The sequence below is a fragment of the Sinohyriopsis cumingii genome, chromosome 13 (genome assembly GCF_028554795.1).
Source record: "Sinohyriopsis cumingii isolate HCF-2022 chromosome 13, ASM2855479v2, whole genome shotgun sequence".
Lineage (NCBI taxonomy): Eukaryota > Metazoa > Mollusca > Bivalvia > Unionida > Unionidae > Sinohyriopsis > Sinohyriopsis cumingii.
In genome coordinates this window covers 70,692,534-70,720,438 of record NC_142973.1, presented here as the reverse complement: position 1 = coordinate 70,720,438, position 27,905 = coordinate 70,692,534, and the positions used below count along the sequence as shown (strand labels likewise).

General features: G+C 33.5%; 1 protein-coding gene across 1 annotated transcript in view; it reads right to left on the bottom strand.

Annotated features, from left to right (window-relative positions):
• LOC149785806 (tectonic-3-like) overlaps positions 1-27,905 on the bottom strand; it is a 68,569-nt gene that overhangs the window by 33,891 nt on the left and 6,773 nt on the right. Inside the window, exons 2-9 of the mRNA XM_089979742.1 lie at positions 21,467-21,584; positions 20,106-20,212; positions 18,385-18,530; positions 13,407-13,509; positions 10,606-10,721; positions 9,503-9,737; positions 5,382-5,557; positions 1,479-1,607 (exon numbers count right to left, since the gene is read on the bottom strand). Coding sequence (XP_089835868.1) covers positions 1,479-1,607; positions 5,382-5,557; positions 9,503-9,737; positions 10,606-10,721; positions 13,407-13,509; positions 18,385-18,530; positions 20,106-20,212; positions 21,467-21,584 — 1,130 coding nt within the window. The remainder of the gene's footprint in view (positions 1-1,478; positions 1,608-5,381; positions 5,558-9,502; positions 9,738-10,605; positions 10,722-13,406; positions 13,510-18,384; positions 18,531-20,105; positions 20,213-21,466; positions 21,585-27,905) is intronic.

The following is a 27,905-nucleotide window of genomic DNA, read 5'->3' as shown; positions in this document are numbered from 1 at the left end:
TGACTCAAAATGAGGTAATGAAAGACAAAGTCAACCCAATCTGGCTCAAAATCAGGTAATAAAAGACAGAGACAACCCAATCTGAATCAAAATCAGGTAATAAAAGACAGAGACAACCCAATCTGACTCAAAATCAGGTAATGAAAGACAGAGACAAACTAATCTGACTCAAAATCAGGTAATAAAATACAGAGACAACCCAATCTGACTCAAAATCAGGTAATAAAAGACAGAGACAATCGAATCTGAATCAAAATAAGATAATAAAAGACAGAGACAACCCAATCTGAATCAAAATGAGGTAATAAAAAACAGACAACCCAATCTGAAATGAACTGAGATCTGTGACAAAAATGAGATCTGCTGGATGCAAATATAGGTCATGTTCTACTGAGCTTTCGTTTTACAGATCACTTTAAACAACCTTCATCTCTGCGCAAGTGAAAAATTTATTTCAAAACATTTAATATCTAATGGCAACATTCCCTAACATGAAATATAATGCTTCTTTTGATAGGTTACTAAATATAAGTGGACCAGAATTACATAAGTTGGAAGAATATGATCCTTTATTGATTCCTGTCAGATATACTTAGTAAAATTACATTTCAATCAGACTGATGACAACGTGTATATTTTCATTGTTTGCTTTGATTAGAATAATTCTTTCCCTTGTACACTGCTCCCGTGATAACTTGTGAACCCACATGTAATGTGGGGGCAGGTGTTGATCACATTTTTTCTAGAAAATGCCAAAAGAATTTTGGCCATTATTTGTTTCATGTGAAGAAAATTATCATCCAAATTTGTAAACAAAACTCTGATACATTGCTAGTTTATTGTCAAAAATGGCAGTTGCTGTCCAGAAATTTGAATAAACATGAAATTCTCAACTTATAATAAAAGGTCCTATATTCTGTAAAAAAAAATATTTTTTTCAATTCCCAGTTGGTGAGTGAAGATCCTGAACTTCTCTTATCAAACAAAGAAAAGTCTATATTGGTGAGTGAATTTTTTCAGCATGATAATTATTGAGATCAAATAAGATTTATCTAACAGAAAGTCTGCACAGGAGATTTATGGCAGGTCATAAAGCTTTCAAAAGATTTCTATGGGTCTCTTACACTTTTCACTGACTTTATATCTTGGAGAGGCAAATGCATAGTGCTAGGATGCTGTCATATTGTAAAGAATACATTATTTGGAACTGTACAGTAAAATATTTCCTGTACAAAAGTGGAAAACCTTAAGTTTACCTACATATTTTTAATTCTATATAAAGGAAAAATGTCCATAAACTATCAAGTTTTATGGTCCCTCTAATGTCCTTTGTAAACATGCCTTGCTCCACATTTTTCATGAACACATGGATAATAATGTAAGTTACAAAGCAATATTTATGTTTCCCTGAACTCAAGCATTCTTAGTTAAAGATAAATGATGAGGAAATTTGAATGCAGAATGGAATGAATACTGACTGCTCTGAATGTTATGTTGGTCTTCTGAATATGTCCTTTGGTGTTCATGCTGGTGATATTGGTCAGGACAAACTGAACTGTGACTGATACAATACCATATGTACCATTTGTTAGTACTGTGTACCTCACCTACAAGTTCAAAAATAAGACATATCAGTTATGTACAGGTTTACATGAGATATTCTGTCAGCTCAGTACATATGTAAACTATGAAATTCAAACTGAATTTAATGATATTTGCTTTGCAAGCCTTGGCAAGCAAAAGGTTAAATTATTTAGCCAGTTTCAGAAATTTGAGATGAAATGAACAATGCATGGTTCTATGTATGATATGACAAAAATTACTAAACAAACTGAGAAATTAATTTAAATGCTATGAACAACATGCTTTTGCCCTATCTAGTGTCAAACTGTTAATTATGACACCGTGATATAATATACAATATAATTAGCAACCCAGTTTAGCACAGACAAGATGACAGTTTATCTGGAAATCTGATGAAAACTGCTGACCAAGTGTAGAATTTTCATTGCAACATCAATCGATGTCATCTGATTGCAACACATTTTTTATATTGTAAAAGCTAATAAAATTGTCTATAATGAGCATGTTTATATTTGACATTATATTAATTGAATTATTACTTTATAATCATCTAAAGTAACAGATTTCACACGTCACTGGAAATAAGCACTGATCGTACTGTGGTCGCGTGACACATCTCTTCTTTGTTACAAAATGCAGATTATTAAAACTTCATGAATATTCATGAAATTTTCAATCCAATCAGAGGAGATGTAAACAATTTGGTCAGTGGTTGTAGCACATTCCTATGATATCCCTACACAAAGAAATAATCCCTCAAACTCAAAGCAGATTTGACCAAAACTTTGGCAATTTAAATAAATGCATCATATATCATCAAAATCGGCATATTCCAAGCTTTATTTTGCTACCAAATTTATATATCAGAAACATTTATAAACCAACCGTAACGAGCAGTGAATTTGTAAAACATTTGAATCTCCCCATGTCGACATTGTCCGCCATATTTGAATTTTTTAACAGCTGATAATGATGTTAACTTTAAAACAACTGATGTTCCAGAACTAAACTTATTAATTTTGTAAAAATTGGTGTGCCAGAAGAACAGGCTAAGATGATTTTTTTTTAGTTTTTATCGTATTAACATTTGTTGTATGGTTTAGATAGTATACAGTCACAAGATGAACATGCAAAGCATAGATTTTTGTCCACTGTAAATAGGCTCAAGTTGTCGATGCTATAAATATCTGAACTGACAAATGGTCATTGGTTTTGAAATATGTTCAACCTTATATTCATTATGTTACTGCATTTGTTTAAATTTTGTAATGGGACATTGTCTGATGAAATAACGATTAAAAAAACTGCACCACTATCAGACAAATGCAAAGTTTGGTATGACAATTTTTTTAATTTCTTTTTTTCATGAGTGTAGCAAAGTAACTACATGCACACTTAAAGTGGGTTCTTAAATTCCCAATGCATTGATAACATTTGACAGGATCAATAATGTTTTCAGAATACAAAAAAAAAAATACAAAGTCTGAAAGTGATAAATTATTTTGCAGGTATATGATATTGAAATATTAGTTCTAAATGAAAGATGGCAGTATTGCCTGGTTCATTCTGCAAGAAGCTAAATATAACATCACAGGATTTAGAAGATGAAACCAACTTGAATCCTGTTCATGAAATTAGGTCTTGCAACATTGTTTCAATGACAATTATGAATAAACATTGCATTTTTATTTGTTTTTGAAGTTGTTTTACATACATATGAACTATTGTTAACGTGATATATTTGTATTAAATTAAATGTCATAAAAGTTATGAAATGTTTATATGCTTTTCATTTATAAATAAAAATAGTGAAGTTGGACATCAGATTTAATGAGAGCAATGAATTCAGCAGGAAAAATGCAATCAGAATATTAAATTTCATAATATCTCAACAAAAAAGAAAGTTTTTTATGCAAAGAACATTTAACATCGGTTTTATGACTGCCACATAATCTGAATACGTTAATATAATGCATAAATTCTATAAATTTGTAAATATTTTTTAATTTAAAAGTTGCATAACTTTTTTCTAATAGAGATATTTAAAAAAATTAAACTGTTTTATAATGTTGTTAAACAGATCTATATGATGAAATCAAGTGTCTGCAGCTATTTCAATATCAGAAAAATGACTGGGGTTGCTAATATAGTATGGGTGTATGAAACAATATTTATAACAACATGTGGCGATAAATGTTTTCATTTTCTAATAAGAATACTGAAAATGGCACATTATACTCCTGCTCCATGTGTAATAGTCCTCTATGTGGCACTATTAGGAAATGATCGACTTGGGTGATTACTGCTCAATCGGTCTCAATGACCTAAACTTTTGGTCAATGGTATGCAGTCTTTAACTAAACCTAATATACAGAAACCACTACTTTTTCTTATTCCATTTACAATGACAATGACCTCAAGAACCCCAAATCTATAGTTTTCTTTATTAACTTAAGTGCAAATTATCAAGACAGATTGGTCAAAGAACTTGCTTAAGAACAAAATTCATTCTGCAAAAATCATTTTTCTGTATGCCTGTGACCTTGACCTTTGACCCCAATCAATAGGCTTCTTCCATGCCTTAAGTGAAAGCCCTCCACAAACTTAAGTCAAAGAATGTGGTCGGAAACTAAAGCAAAGAGCATTTTTCTTTTAGGGGCCCTGACCTTTGACACCAAAATCAACAAGGTTCTTTGTTACTCAATGTGCAAGTTATCCACAAATACTGGTGAAGCTTCAGGATAGAGAACCGAAATTTTTGTGCAGAAACCATTTTTTCTTCTTTAAGTCATAGTAACCTTGATGTTTGTAACCCAAAACTGACCCGCTTCTTCTTTATCTTAAGTGCTAGTAATCCACAAGTTTGGTCAAAGTCTATAGACATACAACTAAACCACTGTTGTCTTCTTTCAGTCAGAGTCACTTTGCCCTATGATCTGATGTCCTCAAAACTGACGATTGTTCAGGTGCTTCCTTAATCTAAGGGCAAGCACAAAGTTTGGCAACTATAGATGGTGAAAAGCTAGAGTCAGTGTGTGGACATCATATTTATTCTTCAGTCAGTGACTTTGACCATTGATCTTTAGACCCCAAAATCAACAAGGTTCCTAATACTTCAAATGCATGCCATGCACAAAGTTTGGTAACTGTAGATGATCAACAACTCAGGTTTGGTGTGGAAACCAATTTTCTTCTTCCAGTCATGCTTACACTAACCTTTGATATTTTGACACTGAAATCAGTAGGCTTTACATTACCCTGAGTAAGAAATCCATGAAACTGGTAACAAATGATGATGGAGAACTTGAGTTATTGTGCAGAAATGAAATCAACATCTCAACACATTATGCACCATCTCAAGGAAGGTGTATAAAACTAGTAGAAATGCAACATTATATGATATAAATTTAGAATAAAATCCCATATTTGATGGCTTGAGAAAACTTTTTAAGATTTTACTATCCATAAAAATCTTTTACAGGTGATAAGTTAATCAAAAGTTTAGTGAAACAAGTAAAAGACATTTCAGTCAGTAAACAAGCTTTTCGATGTCCTGAGAATGGTACAAAAGTGATCTCCTATATGATGTAATTTCAAAAATTATTTACAGATATTTACTATTTGTGCTCATGTACACTACACACCTAACTTTGAACACCACAGGACTAAATCTGCAATGGCATACCACACCTGGAAATTTGAGATGATACTGATTATTGGACACATAAAAAGATAGATACAGTCAATTACAGTCTGAAAGTAATCTTGCTTCTTCCATACTAAGATAAAACTCTCACCTCCTCTACTGCATTAGAACAAGTTCCAGTCGTATTACTGTAAGATGTACTGTTCTGAAATGGACATTCTGTCACACTTCCATCCTCCAGACGACACAGCTGAACAGGATCAAGGCTTATATCAGTGGTGTAGGTGTTGTTGTACAAGGTGTAGATAACACTAGGGTTCACTATGGCTGCCAGGAAATAATGATAGTTAAGAGAAAAAGGAGTAAGGATGGGGGGGGATGGGGCTTTTTGAAAACACCGTCTCATTTGTGAATAGTATTATTATGATACAGGCACCTAGGCCTAATTTTACTGACAAAAGTCTTAAAGTTACTTGAAGATTGACGATAATCTGATTGGTCAACTTTAAGTAAGACATAAATTTCAGCCAATCAGATCACTGAAATCAAAACTTAAGTTTTATTTGTGTCTTAAATTTGATAACATATACACAAAAAATATTTCAGGCATTTTATAAAGACATTAATGCAACTGTGATACTCTATTTAATGAAATGATTTCAAACTTGCTTCAAACAATTTTGAAATATGGTCAACATTTTAGTAATGATTCTAGGCAAATAAATTACAAGATCTAGACATGTTTTTTCCAAGAAATATTTCTTCTTAAAGCAAAATCTTTTTAATTAAATATATAATGAAAATGTCATACAATCATAACTTGATTGATGCGTATCAGTGACACCATTAGGTGTTCAACATGGAGGCTACACAACATAATTTAATTCCCATACTGCTTAAAAACATCTTAATAAACAAGATTGTATTAATTCATTGGTATTTTACAAGCAATCTTGCAAACATAATTATATCAAACTATTATCTAGATTGTTACTTGTAATATTCATAATTTATATTTTTCTTCTGTTCAAATGACAAATCATACTTTATAATCCATAAAATGAATTTTTTATCTTGTTCTATGCATCCTGTAATATAAATAAAATTTTTAATCTGTTTCATTTTTTATGCTTGAGGAAGAAATTTTCATAAACCCAGAACATTGATTGTAGATAGTAATAATAACTGCTTACTTCATTGCTTTCTTATAAAAAGTGGCAAGTAACTGTATGCGCTGTACTATATGTATAAATGAGTTCAATAAGAAATTACTAAATCTCTGGACAATCAACAAGTGCAACAAACAATAATCCTAAGTACCAAATCTGATAAGAATCTGATCAGAAGCTAATTAGATAAAATATCACCTAACTAATATGCATGTATATACTGCTCACAATTTAAATCATCTAAGACCTTGATCCTACAGGATGAAGGATCAAACTTTGTACAGATATAATATGGAAGCTATGGAATGTTCACAAGCTCAGCCAATCAGATGCTATATCACCTCATTAATATGCATAGATATTGCTCATGAACAAACTCATCCATGAACTGCATGATAAAAGCTTACATACCAGATCTGATTAAAATCTGATGAGTATTCACAAGCATAGCAAATCAGATGCAAGATCGCCTCATTAATATACATCAATATTGCTCATAATTGAAATCATCCAAAATCTTGATGATATAGGCTGACATATCAACTCTTGTCAAAATCTGATTGGAAATAAGTTCAACCAATCAGATGTATGATGATGTTATTAACATCAGTGGATCTTCCTCATAGTTGAACTCATCCAAGACCTTGATGATATAAGATTATATACCAAATCTGATCAGAAATGAAGCCTCTAAAGTGTTTTCAAGCAACTGTTGATAGACTGACGGAACATGGGTGCTGGATCATGCCTTTCTTAGGACTTTGGTCAGGCTAGTTAAAAATGTTGACTTCAGTGAACTTGACTTTTCACCTCTCACCCTCATAATCTAAAGGAAACAACCCATGACCAAGGGTAGTCTACCTATGCAATTTTATGAAACTGAGGCCAAAATGACTTGTCATGCAGAACTGAAAATTACATTCTCTGTTCCAGTGATACTGTCCTTGGACCTAGCTGCTTCAACATATACAAGATTCAACTTCTATCCATGGGTGGAGCATGTATGAAGTTTAAGAAAAAAGATTATAACTAATGTAATGTTGCCCAAATGACTTAGTCTGTATACAGTGATATAGGCAATGCTATCACAATATTCTCCTAAACAGGGAGGTAACAGTAAAATGACCCAAAAAGTTGACCTGTTGTAAGTTAGATGATGTTTTTAAATATAGGTGTTCAAAGTGAACTGAATATAAATTAAATAAAATGGTAAAATAAGAATAATGAAAACTTAATAAAGTCTTGAAATAAACTATAGTAGAAGTAATGAAATGTTAAAGCAGCACAAAGTTCAAAGTAAAATTTAAATAAAACATGTTCCACGGAACCAAGTGTCTCATCTAATGCCTGACAGTACAACCACTGTATCCAACTTTCATTAACTTCTACATAAAACATTTTTAACCATGATGGTTAAATAAGCAAGACAGACAAGCCATAAACTTCATGCATATCAACATATTAGACCTACAGTAATAAAATCCTCTAGTTTGAGTTAAATACAGTAACTGATGTTGAAGATGCATGACTTTCAAAGATTTTAACACAAAACTTGGAATTTCTAACACTCAAAACAGATCCTGGTCAAGCAGGCAGGCCACATAAGACAGTAATTTCCTGCATATTAGCATGCAAACGTAAGACCCATTTTAATATTTTGTCAAACTTGTAGCTGAATGCAGCAACATATTTAGAAGATACTTACCGTTATGACTCTATCGTCTTAAACTAAGTAACAGTAAGAAGCGAAACCATCAAGTTTTGTAAAATTCAACAAACAATTTATTTCCCTGGAATATAATGTGAAAATTTAAATGGAACTTAAAATATTGTGAATTAAATTACAAACAATCCCAAATGTTCTATCACAAGTCTAAAATATTCTGAATCAATTACAAGTCTTGAATGTGCTGATGTACCAAGTCTTGAAATAGTGAATGTGCCAACTGTCTTGATGTACCACAATGATAAAATAAATAATATCTTTGAATGAATTCACAATAATCTCTAAATACTGTGCAAGTCCCAAATATCAATGAGCACTTTGTAATTCCAATGAATCATTTAAATAAATGATTCCTCTCAAATTATGTCTAAATGCAACAGAAAATACTTCCACAAACTGAGTTTAAGATAGGAACTGGAATGAATAATATCGTTTTACCTCAACCTTATATAAAAATCTAAGTCACAATAAAATTACCATGACATGGGTCACAAGTTTGTTTCTAGAACATTCTAAGTTGTAAATAAGGCAAAACCGTGAACTCAGATATCAGTAAACAACATTTTTAAAAATAACATTAGTCAGGAAGGCCAAAATTCTACCATCAGTCATGAACAAAGGACAAGCACAAAATATCTATTATATATAGATATAACACTTACCAAAAAATTAAATACAAAATTTTTGACAATGAAAATCTTTCTGTTTACAGTGGTGAGAAAAACAAGACAAGAACTAGCATTTTAGCATATAAGCTTCATACCCCCATAGTAATATAACCAAAAGTTTCAGCTGAATGCAAAAGCTCTATGACTTTAAAAACTTAGAAGTAAAACATTGTTCACCATACTGTTTGAGCAGTTTTGACAGGCAAGACAAAAACAATCATGTTAGAGCTTAAACTGCCAGTGATATTATTGAAGAGTTACACTTGAATGCAGCAGCAGATGTAGAAGACCTGTGGCTTTCAAAAACTTTAATATTGCTAATGATGACTACACCATTGAAAAAGTGACTACTATATCTCACAAAGTTTACACAGGTGAGACAAAAATATGACTTCATTTTGATGCAACAACTGCACTACACAAAATGTTGACATTTAATAACATAGATACAAGAATTCATAAACCTCATGTCTCAGTAAGACTTTTCTCAAGTTAATAAATCCTTGAATTTATCAAGTAAAACATCTGTGATCATCTTAGACTATGACTTCAAAAGCTGAAATGTCCTTTTGTCTTAAAACTGTTAAAGACACTAGATAATACATAATATTATTTGCCCCAAGAAGTGAAACAACACAGATGGCTTGTCTGCATCAAAATGAGGTCAAAAACTCAATAAACTAAAGAAAAAAAGTGAAACAAAACCAACTAGGAGTAGTGGTAGGGCGAGCAGTAGTTGTTGCTGTTGCTGTTGATGTTGATGTTGAAGTTGTTGCTGTTGACACTGAAGTTGTTGCTGTTGAGGTTGTATTGGTGTCATTACCCGGGGTTGGGGCTGGGGTAGGTGCTGGAGTGGTGGTAGTAGTGGTCGTTGTAGTGGTAGTGGTGGTTGTAGTGACATCCACAAAAGTTCCATTTACAACTCGGCCAAATAAGCCAGGCGTCTGAAATATGACAGAAAATGATATAAACCATATTAATTTCATGATGAATGACATGTAAACCATCTTTAAGCTTGTATTTCAGGTATTATTTGTGACAAACTTAAAACAAAAGTATTTTTTGCTCAAAGTTTAAAATCATGCCCAATACCAGTAAACACCATAAATATGTAAAATATATGGAAGGAAACTGGAAAACTTAACGGGTTTACTATCATGCCAGCAGACGAATATTGCCTTCTGTAATCATGACCTTTATCTTACACCCTTGGGTCATTAGGCACCTTCACTTTGGGTTGGTCAACTTATGACTTCAGTCTGTAAAAATATCTAAGAAACACAGCAAAAAAGGAGTAAAAGAGCAACTATGATTGCTTGCCCTCCCCAATGTTGTCACTTTCCACATCCTTGACTTTATACCTGAAAATGAGATACCAGGTATTCTTAGTGTCCAAACACCTGTCTTCTGGAAAAAAAGTATTGCAACCAAAAATAGCAAGGGATTAAAATATCAATTTAGCAAAACACTTATGAAGTTTGTAAACAAACAGAGTCCAAAATCATACAGAAAATATGATACAATCAACAAAACTTTAATTCAAACATGTGGAGAGGTAGGTGGACAACCAACAAAGTCAGAACTTTCTTCTGGGCTTGTAATGTCCTCTATATCAAAGGCCAACTCAAACACCTGGGCTACAGAGAATACTTTGCATAAATTGGAGAAACTGGTTACATTCAATTTTCAAAGCTAGTATTCTGAAGTTATCTATTAGTCTACCCAACAGGTCAGAATAAAAGTGTTTTTGTAACAATGACTTTCCTGTAATATGATGAAATTTCAGAATTAATGAAGGATCAGCCATTTCACCTTGACAACTCTAAATCCCATGTAGTAAGTTCGAGCACTCAGGGCAGGTGTCAAGCAATCTGTGAAAAGATTTGTTATCTGTCTCAAACACTCAAGGTTCTGGTCCTTAAGGTAAGCTGAAATAAAGACAGGAAAAGGAGTAAGTATAAATTTTAATACAAGTGTTTGTGTTATATATGAAAGTTACAAGTGCAAATCTTGGTGAATGAAGAAGAGGGAAATTACATAAAAGGTTGCACAGAAAATCAACACAATTATAGGAAATGCAGGAGAATGCTACTAATATAACCTCATAGCTTAACATCATGAAATTACATATTTGAATTGCTTGTTGTTATGATTTGGTATGGAAGCTGATAAATATCATGGATCAATGAAAACCTGATATTGATCCAATTCAGCTTACAAGAAAGCCTTGATGGCCAAACATGACCAATCATAATCTATATGCAAAAATGTGTGCTTAACTTCTGTCCATGATTGAAAATTGTAAATAACATGTTGACAGCTTTTGAGTTCAGAACATTCTAAACCCAGACATTTTACAATCTGATTGGTATTTTCCACTGGAATGACACACATTAAGGTCAAGTGAAAATGTGTATAAATAGGGACTTGATAAATAAATAATTAATTCCTATCTTAGATTAGATCAATCTCTGGAATCCATTTGTTATCAGAGAAGAATTATTTTTTAAATTATTCTGTGGAATTACTAAATGCTAATTGACTCTGGATTAACACCTTACTTTACAATTATTGGTAAAATTAATTCCCATGTTAGATTAGATCAATCTCTGGAATCCATTTTATCAGAGAAGAATTATTTTTTAAATTATTCTGTGGAATTACTAAGTGCCAATTGACTCTGGATTAACACCTTACTTTACAATTATTGGTAAAATAATTCCCATCTTAGATCAATCTCTGGAATCCATTTGTTATCAGAGAAGAATTATTTTTTAAATTATTCTGTGGAATTACTAAGTGCTAATTGACTCTGGATTAACACCTTACCTTACAATTACTGGTAACTTATTCAAATACATGCTGGATTGAATCACTGTGGTACATCTTGGCATTCAAGACTACTGGAAATCGTTTGGAACAATCTGTACTTTTGGATTTGTGATAGGACATTTGGGATTTTTTGGAATTTAATTCACAATATTGTGTCTCTTAAATTTTCACTTTGTAATGTAGATAAATAAATAATTTATTGGTTGTACTTATAATTGTTGGTTTCACTTTCTTTCTGTTAATTAATTTAAGACACAGAGTTGCAACAACATCATGTAATAAAACAATGCTACTTTTTTAACCAAATACCAGCAGAGCTCTCAATAGGAATACGAAAATTGAGGCCCAGGGTCACATTTCTCTGCAAACTGAGAATCCTGTATACTGAAAATAGTACAACCAAATTTTATAACAAGCATTCTAGGGCTAGAAGTAGTGACCCTTACTACTGAGGCTCTGAACCAGTCAGAAATATGAGAAAGATAAACAATAAAATTAATGCATTAAAATATAAAACTTCAAAAAAATAATGATGAGTCAAAATGACTGACAAATATATACAAAGCTTAAATTTGAAAAGACTTACTTGCCCCAAATCCCAAACATGACTCCAACCTTTTGTATTAATGATTAACTGAAACCTTCTTATGTTTTATAGTCAATCTATGTGTTCATATTTGTGTCTATGAAATAAAAGAATGTGGGTCTGAATCATACATGTATTTTCAATGACTGTACAATTTACACTCAAACTTAATTCTAATTTCTTAAAAGTTGGATTTTTTTAACATTTGTAAGCATAATGCAGTGATAATACTTGTTCTTACAAATGCATGAATACAGTGAAGTTCTCTCCAAATATGTAGAATTTACAAAATGTGGAAAGATTTTGGGCAATGTTAAAAATAACGTGTTGGCACCAGTGATAACAAAAAAATCACCAATGGTGAACAGCACTTCAAGATTGCATTTCAATAAAACAAACATATCTGGTGATTGAAGATTTAGGGACTTATGATGTTGTCTGCAGAGTTCTGCCTTGAAGTGACTGATATCTGTATGTGTCAGACATTTTTTGAGGTTGCATGAGTGGTGTATAAGGGACTAAGCTTCATATTTAAGTTGTACACTTCTTTCACTTTAAAAATAAAAATTTCATTGAAAAAGGTGAAATATTAAAGAAGATACCAGTCAATAAAAGGTAATGACTAAAGTTGAATGGGACCTGGATCCAAAATGGAAAAATCCACAGTGCAGCTCTTTTCTGTTATATAATAAAATATAACTACAAGGGAAATTCCTGTGACAACCTATAACAATGACTGGCATTTACCAAGATTTAGTTTTGTTTTATGGCACAGCAGCACAAGTAGACTATTTGATGACAAGGCATATGAAGCAAAGTGCTGCACCTAAGGACACACCATGGTAACTGATTCAATGTTAGGATTCAAACCATGACTTTTTCAGACACCAATCAGACAAACTAACCACTAAGTCACTGTGGCTCCAAGATGAATGTTTTGTGAAAAGATTTTCAAGAGTATAAAATTTTGCAAATTTGGGGAGAAAATAAAATTGTCAAGCTTAGAAATATAGGTATACAACAGTGTCATACCAATCAACAAATTTCAAACATTTAATAGCACAAAATTTCTAAATTTACAGTATCTGTGAAAATGTGGGGACAGTGAAAAGTTATGATTAACGGAAATTGGGATAAAATATGTGACCTGATTGAGACAGACAAATAGCTTAAGAAATAAAATCTTTAAACTCACCTGCAGGATTCTGATCATTACAAAATCTGGAGACAGTTGAGGTAGGGACTCCTAGTGTTTGGGTAATGTTGTTCTCATAAATGATGTAAATAGGATCACCAAACTATAGAAGTGTACAAATAATAATAATAATAATAATAATAATAACAACAATAATAATAGAGTCATAATGTACTGTTTATTCTTTATGATGAATAAGCTAATGTGAATATAACAATGCATGCTTAAATACATTAGGTATTGCAAATACTGATACTGTCATTGCAACAGGTTTTACAGTATGATGCTCCTTTCCTGCCCATCTTTCGATTTATGTCTATTAATCTACATGTTTGTCTGTCAATTTGTCTCTGTTCAAGCCCTTGACATGATATTGCCAAAATGACATTTTTTAAAAATGTTATATTAACAAGCTAACACAATATCTGAAATTGATCTTGTGTATCACGTTTGTATTTGACTCCAACTAAGATTACAGATTTTGATTAGCTTCAGCACCAATTAAGAACACACTACACACAACAAAAATACAGAACTATATGAGGAAAGATTTAATAAATGCATTGCAAGAAAGAAAAGGATACATGAATATATGCATTCATTCTCTCTTGCAATCTCTCTTTCACTCCAAGAAGCCACTATTCATTAGTACAAATATTCTACAACATTAAAATGAACAACTACAATAACATCAATACTTAATTAAAAACTCTGGCTCTCTGTGGAGTCTACTCATGGGCTAGACTCTGAATGTACAATAATATTATGATCTCCATTCAGTGCTAGGCTGATCCCAGCATTACAGTTTATTCTGGGCTGATCCCTGCTCAAGTAGAAATGGTGCTAGGTTGATCCCAGGTCAAATAAAATCTGTGCTAGGCTGATCCCAGCATTTAAGTGTATTCTGGGCTATCCCAGCTTAATACACTATGTGCTAGGCTGATCCCAGCATTACAGTTTAGTCTGGGCTGATCCCAGCTCAAGTATAATTGGTGCTAGGATGATCCCAGGATCAAAGTGTATTCTAGGCTAATCCCAGCATTCAAGTGTATTATGGGCTGATTCCAGATTAAAGTAACTAGGCTCTAGGCTGATCCTAACATACTAGTGTATTCTGTGTTGATCCTATCTTAATTAAATCTATGCCAGGCTGATCCCTGCATAAGAGTGTATTCTGGGTTGATCCCAGATTATTGGAATAGATTTAGGCTGATCCCAGCATAAAGAAAGTATTCTTATTTTATCCTATTTTAAACTGTAAAAGAATTCTATAAAACAGGCATGACCTTTACATTATTAGTATAGCATATAATTATCTGATTGGGGGAAAATACCAAAATGAATTTGATATTAAAATATATAAAATGAGAGCCCTCAACACAGTCAATGATCTTCAATATAAAACAAAAAAGAGACGATGACATCTTCTGCAGAAACACTGCTGTATTCATTTCCAAAGTAGCACGCCCACATGTACAAAATAAAACTCCAGAAGGGGGAAGAATACCCAAGCATTAGAACAATTTTCATTTCACAAGACCTGCAGCTGGGAACGCTGATGACAAAACAACTCCCAAACCCATATTTGTGTGTTGGCAGTTTAACCACCAACCAATAAGATTAAAGTCAGATTTCTTTAGTCCTACATGGAGATCTGACAGGCATCAATACAAGTATTTGTTTTGGTGACCCTTGAAATACCCAGTCCACTTATTTTTAGTAGCCTATCAAATCAAGTGTGGCAAATTCATGCTATTGATAGTAGTTATATCTTCCAAATGACATGTGTCACTCTCAGAAATATGAATGTTGTGCCTTGATTAGTGAAATACAAGGTCAACAGAACATGTTTTCTTATTGGTGTTTATCAGATCTCCACAAAGAAACGTGGAGATCTTATTTCAATCAGACTGAATCACCAACATGTCAATATTGGTTTGGAGGATGATTTATCAGACTAAGGCTGAAGTTGTAGTAATTAAAAAAGAAACATGTAAGGATGTTTGTGATCCCTGCTTTTTCAAAATGACCACACTTTTGAATTACCAAAGGGACTCCAGTTTTCATTTCTAGAATGATACTGCTGTGCCACAATAAGGACTAAGGATTTGTTTTCACAGATGAGGCACAATTAATGACTATAAAGCTAAAGGGTATGGTGAAATCAGAGTCTTGGTTGAATCAAATGCAACACAATCACAGACCACACATATTAGAATTTACAGCAATATGCAACAATGCCATGTTTGAGAACAGTTTAAGGTTATTCTAAATGAGCTGAGCAAATAAACAGCCTTGAAAAATGGAATATGTGCTGCATCACACAAGGTATACACTTCAGCTGTCATCAAAGAAGTGGCATCAAATGTGCTCATAGCTTGCAGAAGTGCCAAAACCCATAAGGAGTTCATAAAAATATAACTGGGAATTCATTATAAGTTGTATATTGTCAGTTAAAATAGAAACATTGGAAGTGACAGAACATGCCATGCTTCATAACTTAAGGCCTATTACCAGATCAGCTACTCAATAACATGACCATGCAGCTAATGCTGCCTCAACTTTGAGTCCTTCTAGAGAGCAAAAATTGTTGCATGTTTGCTTTTAGTTGGTGAGAGGGAGAGTCACCCTTTAAGCCCTCTAATATTGTCTGCACTGCTTTCCAGAGAACAAGCTCAGCATGTAGACCCTGTTGTTGAAAACATTGTCAATGTTGTCAAGGACACCCTCTTGCTGCTCACTGGATCAAAACTTGGACACCAATTCAAAAATGGTGTCCAAATATTTTTTTTTCAATACCTGAACATTTTGGTAAATTCTGTTTAATTACTGTGCATTTGAATGTTTCTTATATAGCCTTTATTGATGATACATTAATCTGGTAAAATGTCAATAAGCCCAACTGGGTCTATCATGTTTGCTTTTAAGCCAAGATTACTGTACACTAGAGGTAAAACATTTCTTTAAAATAGTAACTAGTGTTTCCACATTCCAGACAGTTGTTAAATTGAGTAAAATCGATATTTTGCACTAGCCTCAAGGAAACTCTCAGCCTCTTTTTTGTCCCCTGAGGGATATGTGAGCTTGTCAAGTCTACAGCACATGCCAACTGTTGTGGTATTATGAGAAACATACCAGAACAAGGTCTCACTGGCTTCCACTGCCCCTTTGCTCTTCTTGCACCCATTCATGTAAAAATGGAATGGTGGCCTGGGGTTGGCACCAACAGCTTACAGATCTCAAAAACTGTCCAATAATTGCACATTTCTTTTAGCTCAGGTCTATCTTAATCACAAATATTAAACAATCAGCAGATTGTCAAAAAATCCATTGTGTCATACAATGGTCCAACACCTCTGTAAAACAACAGTCCCTTTACTAGCCAGAATTAAGCTTTCAGAAATTTGAGGATAAGACTGTTTCTTCTTTCTAACTGCAGAGTGTTTAAACCAACAATACAATTTTCAAGCTGGCCATCATGGTGGCCATACTGTATGTAGGACTGGTACTATTTTTATTTAGGACCAAATAAATATCATAGGTGTTTTGGTGAAAATCTTGTACCAATTTGATCTATCAATTCATTAGGATCAACTAAATATCATAAGTCTTTTGGTGAAAATCTCATACTAATTTGATCTATCAATTCATTAGGACCAACAAGATTCAAGGATGACTGTGTATGTCAAGTTTTATGGCAACATTCCAAGTAGTTTAGGAGTGACAACAAACTTGTGCTAATGGACAGACAGGTGAAAGACAACAGGCCATCACATAAACTCTTCTGGTCTATGTCCAGTACCAAACTGATCATAAGAAAGGAATACATGTGTTAAATTACACTCATACCAACTATTGTTCAATGGAGAAAATGAGCTTGCATAGATTCCATACATGCCGACCCCTAAAGAGGTATAATCTATATATTACATGCCACATTTACAGGAAACTATGAGAAATGAACATTTATTTTTGCTACAAAACCTGGATCTGCAGATGGTTTAAATTCTTTCACAAATGGGCAAAATCCATGTTGATTAGTACTAGAATACAAACACAAAACATATTGACAAATTATTTAAATAGAACACTCATTTTAACAAATCTACACTGATAACTTCTGCTGAAAGATCATAAAGTCCATAAATTCAGCATGATGATGTGCTCAATCTGAGTGCTGTATTATATCAACCTCATATTCTTCCTTTTAAATTTGTAAAGCATTATTGATTTGTCCTTTTTCTGATCTGATATGTTTTCAAGTTTAAAAAGATATTTCCTCTAACAATTTTTCACTCATATAACAGCCATAAGTCACATTGATAAAACCTGTTTTGCTTAACATTTGGCACCATTTTCTTAAGGTATGGACTGGCCCACTACCTCAATATACAATCACTATATATATATTGATATATATATAACCCTAACCCAACCCACCTTTTATTGGGTACCACACATCTACCTACCACTACCCATCTTCTGACCTCCATGGACTATCATGAGATTCCTCTTTGGTTCATATCATTACATTATAAAACTGATCTAAGTAATTTCCTGGTCAGAGACCATGATATTATTGTGAGGATTATCTTTATGTATAAACTATATTATGAATTTTGCTTAATACAATAGAACTCATGTAATCTGGTCAGGAAGGACTAATCGTTGGTGTGACTGAGTGGGTGGTGAGCTGGAATAGTGCTCAATCCATTATAGAGAGAGTATATGAACTGTGTGTGTGATTTGGATTTTTAATGTAGCTTTAACGATTTTTCAGCCATATCACTATAATGTCTGCAGTGTGGCAGTTTATAGCGACAGTACTGGGGCATCATGCCGCAGACATGTAGCATCATGTCCCACCCAGTCACATTATCCTAGCTAGTAAAAAAAAAGAAAAGTGACTTTCAGATAAATAATAAAAGATCTAGCTCAGTAACCTTATCTTGTACACTAGACATCTTGTTTGAAATACCTTGTAGAAGCTATTATAGGTGAACGTGTCAACTGTATAAGATCTGGCAGTCAGGAAGGAAGGCCCCGCATACTTAGCTATGTAGTCCTCAAATGTCGTAATACTTCGCACAAGGTCGGGCTCTTGATAGTAATTCCTCTGTTTATCTACAACATGAATAATTTGAGCAACAGTAATAGATGGAAATTAATGAATAAACAATAAATAAAACTAAACAAGCAATAAAATGATAATAACTAAATGTCAACAGAACAGATCCAAGTACCTTATGTATGGTTCACATGGCCCCAGAAAGAATTTCAAAAACTTCTCAAAGAGTTTATAAGGACTTCCAAAAGCTTCAAGATGAATTTTTCTCACTAAAGTTGGATTCTTCCATGTGTTACTTTCTTATCACTGCATAAATAGATACAGAAAGTAGAAGAAAAAACACAATTAATGTGCCACTACAACAAAGAGATGTTACTCCATATTGTAAATACCCATGACATATGTCATTTCAAATTCTCAGTGTCTTCCAATTTTTTATTTATTCATTATTTTTGGAAAATACACGAACAACACAAAGTCTGAATTTAAAAAGTTATTTATTTTATTCAGTTTTAACAATATGCATTCCAGATGATAAATTCAAAGAGTTTTGGGGAAAATACAATGAGTTTTCAGCAAAATTCATGTGAGTTAGTTATGACTGAAATGATAAATCAATTGACATTTTTATATTTTTACTCTGTCAGAAACATTGTCATGTTATGGATTTATTAACATTCTCTAGATATTAATCATGCTTTCTGAATAAGTATCTACAAAGTGACCAGGGCCCCAGGTGGTTGAAAGCACTAGCCTTTACTGATCACTGCAATCTCACCTCTGTCTGTTGGGTCCAAGTCCTTGGCTCGGTCAATGTGGGTATGTGACAAAGGTGCCAGGAGCTTCCTGTGGGTCAGTGGTTCTTACAGGGGTTTTCCCCGGTTTTTCCTCCACTAATTATACTGGCCACCATATACAGCCTATCTTGCACTGAGAAATGGCATTAAACCCAAAACAACAACAACTAATTTGACCAAAATAAGATTTATAAAGATGTTCAAGAAATACCCTCTCCAACAATAGATGCATTCCATAATTTTAATCTACATTATTCTATTTTGCCTTCTTATGTTGAGATTGATATTACTGTGGCAGTGTTGAACTAGAGCACTGGATCAATGTTTTGTCCCAAGTCCCCAGATTTTGGTTCCTGAGCATACCCCCCTCCCCAACATCTCCAGGCATACTTTATGTCAGTGCAAAATAAAAAAAATTGCACTAAGTGTTTTTCTTTAGTGCAACTATGTCAACACATAGAAAACATGAGAATTATAATAATAAATGCTGGTAGGTAAGGAGTCAACACTCAAGTGAAATGAGAACAAGATTTAGAATGGAAAACTACATAGTGTGAACAATACATTCAAACATGTGAATGTTTTACTTATACCAATAATACAAGTGTCCAAAGAAATGACGATAGTGCAGTGCAGATGAGTTAAAGTAGCAAAACTATCAAACAATAAGGTTATCTCATTTTTCACAACTACTAGTGCATTAAGTATTACCCAGTATATTTTTGTCCCCTTTTAAATTTTGTGTGTCCTACACCAAGAGGAAACAATGTCCCCTGCCCTTTGGATCCTAGATGCAGCACTGCTGTAGCTATCATTACTAAGAAATTTACTTACAATTGTCAAAGTAGATACAAAACAGATTTTCACTTGTGACATTGGACTTGTACTGTGAATTTTCAAATAGGAAGACTTCCTCTCGGAAACAGAGCCGATCATCAACACTGCAAAGAAAATGTAGATGAAGCTTAAAAACTGTAGCTGAGATGGGTAAAAAAAAAAAAATCAGTAAGAAATCTAAACATCTGTCCTAGCCTAACACATCATCTGTGATCTGTATACAGAGACTGACAGATGAGATGTGATACGTAGATAAGGTGACATATGGAAATTGCTACATAAAGAGTAGACTGCTGCAGTGGCGTAATTAATTGATTATAGCATCCGCCTCAGATGCAGGAGGTGACAAATTTGAACTCTGGCTCTGTCATACCAAAGACTTATAAAACTGATACTAAAAGCTGCCTTGCTTGGCACTCAGCATTAAGAGGTCCATGTTAGGACTGGTCAGCCTGGTGACAGGATTTAATAACTGGGTGGGACATGATGCTACATTTCTGCAGCATGATGCCCCTGTGCTAGACATCACTATAAACTGCCACAATGAAGACATCATAACGATATAACTGAAAAATTGTTAAAGATACATTAAAAATCCAAATCACACACACAAACACACAATCTACAGAGTAATAGATACAGATTGTTCTCCTCCAACAGATGTAAACTTGCCGACTGGTTTAACATATATATTGTAAGCTATACTGAAGCGTCTCAGTATTTCGTTAATGTGCATGTATGCATGTGGGCTGATGAGAGAGAGAGATCATATTTTTCCATTTTCTAAACTCTAGCAAATTGTTTCTGTGTGAGATGAAACATTTTTTTGGTAGAAACTGATGAGGATACCAACATAGCTACAACAAGCAAAGGAGGCATGGTGAATTGGATCAATTTATTATCAAAATGGATATTACTCAATATATTTTCCTTTTCTGATTTGATAAAATCTGATAATAAATTGATCCAATTCACCATGCCTCCTTTGCTTGTTGTAGCTATGTTGGTATCCTCATCAGTTTGTTTGCCACACTGTTCATAGTTTCTATGTGTTATTACGTGTGGGTACAATGAACAGCACATGATTAATAGTCCTTGAAGTGAATAACTGAAATATCTGTGCCGAAACCATTTCTCTTCTTTTAGTCAGTGACCTTGACATAGGCATTTTGAGTCCCAGATCAATAGGATTCTTCCTTACCCTAAGTGCATGCCATCCACAAAGTTCAATAGTCAAGGTCGCTGTGACTAAATTAAAGATGAGTTTTCCACAAAATCTAGTTACCAAACTTTGTGGATGTGTCATACAACCTAGGTTTCATTACATAGATGCAACAGAAATGTCTCCCATGACTTACGTAAGTGATGAGGGCAGACAGACAAATGCCTGCTTGTCCTGTGTAGAGCACTCACTGTCACAACAACAGTTGATGTCACAGGAGTTGGCCGTCAAGTCGCAGTCACATGCACCAATATCTGCAATGAAGAAAAACCACAATATTTTGAAAACATTAGAAACATTTATAATGCAAAAGCTGAATTAAATATGAAATATGAATCAATTATCTGGCATTATATTCACAAAGCTCCTCAACTTCTCTACATATCTGAACCTAAAAATTGCTAATGCAAGCAAAATCAGACATGATATTTTTGTAAAACAGAAGACCTATCTTGAGCAACTCTAAAAATTAATTTCAACCTTGTAATCCTTGTCATTAATTTTAGCATTTTTCTTCCATATTCTAGTTTTAGCATACATTCAAGCTGAGAAGTTTCAACATCGATTCATGGTTCCGACCTGATAATGACTTTAGCCTGAATAAATATTATTCATCTTGATCATTGATAATAATTTACAATATACATGTTTTTTTAAAAACAGATCCCACACTTCTGATGCATTTTCATATAAATTGTCTATAGGAGTACTTTACTCTGCAAGGGAATATCATATCTCACTGACATCTTTGTATCAACTGGGCACAGGTGTACTTTATACACTTATTAATGTTCTTAAATGGGATGCATACCTCACCAACATCTTTGTATCAACTGGGCACAGGTGTACTTTATACACTTATTAATGTTCTTAAATGGGATGCATACCTCACCAACATCTTTGTATCAACTGGGCACAGGTGTACTTTATACACTTATTAATGTTCTTAAATGGGATGCATACCTCACCAACATCTTTGTATCAACTGGGCACAGGTATAATTTATACACTTATAAATGTTCTTAAAGGGGATGCAAACCTCATCAACATCTTTGTATCCACTGGCCACAGGTGTACTTTATACAGTCATAAATGTTTTTAAAGAGGAACACAAACCTCAAAGACATTTGTATCCACTGGCCACAGGTGTACTTTATACAATTATAAATGTTTTTAAAGAGGAACACAAACCTCAAAGACATTTGTATCCACTGGCCACAGGTGTACTTTATACAATTATAAATGTTTTTAAAGAGGAACACAAACCTCAAAGACATATTTGTATCCACTGGCCACAGGTGTACTTTATACAATTATAAATGTTTTTAAAGAGGAACACAAACCTCAAAGACATATTTGTATCCACTGGCCACAGGTGTACTTTATACAGGTATAGATGTTTTTAAAGAGGAACACAAACCTCAAAGACATATTTGTATCCACTGGCCACAGGTGTACTTTATACAATTATAAATGTTTTTAAAGAGGAACACAAACCTCAAAGACATTTGTATCCACTGGCCACAGGTGTACTTTATACAGTTATAAATGTTTTTAAAGAGGAACACAAACCTCAAAGACATATTTGTATCCACTGGCCACAGGTGTACTTTATACAATTATAAATGTTTTTAAAGAGGAACACAAACCTCAAAGACATATTTGTATCCACTGGCCACAGGTGTACTTTATACAGTTATAAATGTTTTTAAAGAGGAATACAAACCTCAAAGACATTTGTATCCACTGGCCACAGGTGTACTTTATACAGTTATAAATGTTTTTAAAGAGGAACACAAACCTCAAAGACATATTTGTATCCACTGGCCACAGGTGTACTTTATACAATTATAAATGTTTTTAAAGAGGAACACAAACCTCAAAGACATTTGTATCCACTGGCCACAGGTGTACTTTATACAGTTATAAATGTTTTTAAAGAGGAACACAAACCTCAAAGACACATTTGTATCCACTGGCCACAGGTGTACTTTATACAATTATAAATGTTTTTAAAGAGGAACACAAACCTCAAAGACATCTTTGTATCCACTGGCCACAGGTGTACTTTATACAATTATAAATGTTTTTAAAGAGGAACACAAACCTCAAAGACATCTTTGTATCCACTGGCCACAGGTGTACTTTATACAATTATAAATGTTTTTAAAGAGGAACACAAACCTCAAAGACATATTTGTATCCACTGGCCACAGGTGTACTTTATACAGTTATAAATGTTTTTAAAGAGGAACACAAACCTCAAAGGCATATTTGTATCCACTGGCCACAGGTGTACTTTATACAATTATAAATGTTTTTAAAGAGGAACACAAACCTCAAAGACATATTTGTATCCACTGGCCACAGGTGTACTTTATAAAATTACAGTTATAAATGTTTTTAAAGAGGAACACAAACCTCAAAGACATATTTGTATCCACTGGCCACAGGTGTACTTTATACAATTATAAATGTTTTTAAAGAGGAACACAAACCTCAAAGACATCTTTGTATCCACTGGCCACAGGTGTACTTTATACAATTATAAATGTTTTTAAAGAGGAACACAAACCTGAAAGACATCTTTGTATCCACTGGCCACAGGTGTACTTTATACAGTTAAAAATGTTTTTAAAGGGGATTGATAACCTCAGATATTTTTGTAATTTGTACTTTATACACTTATGTTCTTCAAGCTTGCTAAAATGGCTAGTATACGATACAATTACAAAAATATCAGGAAACAAGTAAATATGACCAATCAGCACTGTCTAGCAGCTGGTTAAAAAGCTTTATAAATAGGCAGGCTAATGTATTGGAGGCAAGAAAAGCTTACATAATGAGTGTACATGTATTCTCATTGTATAGTATAATCATTTTCAAAAGGATCAATATTGTAATAATTTTTCATTTAATTTTGATCAAAAATAAAGTCATATAATCTAAATATTTAAAAGATTATACAAGTATAAATTCATGACTGCCTATAATGGAAATTCTGTCTAGATTTTAGGTTATATGAAATTAAATGAATCGAAGGATGATTCACATGCCGTGTCAATAAACAAAGAGGCATACCAAATAAATAAATAAATAAATAAATGGAAATGGAAATGATAACATATTTGTTTTTAAAAAAGGATGTGTATTATTAGCAATGAAAAATCCCTGTACCTCCATCGTAACATGAATAGGAAACTTTTCCAACAGTCTTTCTGAGGCAATCAGTGATTTAGTTGAGGCAAAAACTTGGTCATCATTCTATTAGCAATCATCAAGTTTATGAGCTAAATTTATGGTATGGCCTATGTTCGAAAAGGAATATTTTCCAAGGTCCACTGAGAATTTCATGCATATTTTAACTTGAAAGCTCGAGTCCCTGTGAGGTGTGTGTGTGTGATTTTGTTAAGAATTTAGTTCATTATTTGATCAGGTGGTTAATAACCCTTTTTTCTACAACTCAAATAATAATAATAATAATAATAATAATAATAACAACAACAACAATAAATTATTTTCAGACGGTAACTCAATTATTTAAAATTAAGAAACTAATCTACATTGAGGCCCTATGTTATGTACATATAAGATACAAAGCTAATAATAGGTTCACACACATACAGCAAATACACAGTATATGAACAACTAGTCACATAAATGTTACACTGCTGCAGAAATGAAAATGAAGCATAGGAGGTGGGTGGTATAACATATACATTGTACTTTGATAAGTACACCATTTTTTTATGATTTCATCCATCTAATACACCTATTGTGGAATAAGGAGATGCTTGCAGCTGATTTAATACCATGTAGAATGTTATTCCAAACAAGCACACCTAAAAATTAAAAGCTATTTTTAAATAGCTCCTTTTTTGTCTTGCAAACACTGAAATTTATCCCATTTTATGGTCTTAGATTTGGGGTACTAGTAAACAGGTATTTATTCATGTTGAGATACTTTAGGGAACTGGGTTGGCAAGATACTGTTGAAAAGAATAAGGAACATTACCTGTGTTTAATTTTTCCTGATAATATTTTGGCTTAGCAGTGCCAAAGAAAAATTATTTTTGGACAAAGGCTCAGGGCTGGTGACTTGAAAAACTCACAAGCCCTGACTGAAATTGCCATATGCCCAAAATTTCCCATTTTTTAAATATTATCTGTCACACAAGACTGCAATTGCTACAGTTCAAATCTAAATTCAAAGGGGGTTTGAAGGTAATGCAAGTGTCATTAGTATTCATCACTACTCTCACTGAGACTGGGTGGGCCTGGTGTTCAAACTTTTCTACTGGATTCTCTGAGGGAATCCTGGTCAGAACTAAGTTGAAGTACATCGTTATGTTGTTTGCAGTACATATAAAGAACCAACTGCATCTCCTCTAACTTTTTTTCTTTCGCTGGCATGCTTCACAATGAAAAACTCCACTGACCTGTTCTGACATTTGCTTGTTGGGCTTTGCTGATATTATTGATAGCTAACTCAGCTTCAAAAATGAATCACACTTAAATACTATTCTGACAACTGAAGTGCTCATGCTTTGCGTTTTATATTTGCTGTAAAATATGACTTCAAACAAACATTGCCGCTGTTCACAAACTTGTCAGAAACCTATAACACATATGGCTTTAACATTTTCTTTTAAAGCAATGATACATAATAACTTTTGTTCTCCTACACACATCTAGCATCTCTGATTTACCTAATTTGGGTTGTTCCATGTCCTGATTGTACCTATGCAAATCTGCACAATGGGCTCACCCACTGCAGTCTTCAAACACATCTCACTTTCTATTGTCAGCCAATTAAGTTATATGTGAAATGGTGGTTTATATTTAATCTTTGTGCCATATACTTATGGCTATTTAAACTACCCACAAGACAGTTTTACATCAGCTCCGATCATGACTGTTCACCATTCATATATGCTACATGTAACTGGCATATACTGAAAGTGTATTTTTTTCCTTTTATTTTGAATATTACTGAAAATTGGTTTCACGAAATGGTCACATCAGAGGAGTTTTTGAGTATAAATCATGTTTTAGCTTGACCAACAAGTAGGCCTCTGCTTTTTTCTGACATTACTCGCAGCGCTGCCAGTAATGTCAGAAAAAAAGGTGGATATCTACTTGTTGGTCTAGTTTTCAGAATGACATGCTGTGTTACAATTTGATTAAAACCAGATTTCCACTTCATGTAGGACAGTGATCTAAATCCAACTGCTCTGTGTTATGGCAGGCATGTCAACATCTTGAAAATACATTTCCGCATTTCATCTCTGACAAATTTTATTAGTTTTTGGACAAGCCTGATCTCTTTTAGAAAACAGGATGGGCCCAATCTGAAATTAGAGGGGCCCCAGGTGTCTGGCTATCAGATTTCTTGAGTACTGCTCAGCTATCTCACAATTACTATAATTTTACAATTTAGTGCTTAAAATAAAGTCCATCTGTTTTATATCTGCAGTTTGATACATTCAAAATAAACAACAAAAATATCCTATTAGTTGTCTGCATCTGACACCATTATTTTGGAGTTGTCCATCTCTCTCCAGATCTAAAACTAAAACTAGAATTTGTGCCTTAATAGGAACAGAACAAATCCATCCTGTTACAATATTATCTTGCCAACATCCCATTCACTGCAGTATTGCTTTTATATACATGTAAGTGATGTACATGCATCTATGATAGTCATCTAAAGATTCTGAAATGGGTCTACTGCAGATGCAAACATTCTAATTGTATTGCCAAGTTGATTCATGTGTCTCAACACATAACTGCTGATGATTTTTCATATTTGAGAACAGACAAACGGGGCACTGAAATGTAGTTGGGTATCAGGGTTGATCAAATCCCATAGCCCGATGCCCAAAACTATTCATTTTCAAATTCAGACAAGTAAAATTTTCCTAAGTGCTAAGTCTGGGGAAAGTGCTTTTTTTCCTATTTCAAAACAAGTCGAGCAAGGTTTAACTTCCCCACTTTATCTACCTTTATCTGGCTATTCATGCATTCTGTCATTCTGAATTACTGAATCCTCTCTTCATCTATTCATTCACATCCTGTGATACTACAATACCCGGTAAGTGGTCATTGATAATAGTCCAGGGCTCCCAGGGACCCAAGCTTCTGGGTCAAATATTCATGAAATTCTCAAAGGACACAATGTTTCTTCCTGTAATGCATCCCTAGGTTGCTCCACCTTTTACATATTCTGATCAGTCATGGCCAGTCAGCAGAATACATGTAGCTAAAGGTTAGACTTCACTAAACAGGCTTGAAGCCAGTGTGACTAATTAAAATTTAATCCTTGTCATTGTAATTATATTGTAAAAAGGACAGCTCCTCCAAAAGCTACTCTAATGTACTTTAAAGAAACCATGGTCTGCTGAGTGTGTATGTAATCACCTGCAATTGATTGACTGACAAATAAACAATTCCCTATTTTGGTGTAATGTTGTCTAAATTAAACTGGTGATGACACAAATAAAAGTCAGGAAAGTAATCAATGTTTTCCCAAAGTTTGATTTGGGCAATATTGTCAAATCATCAATATACCATAA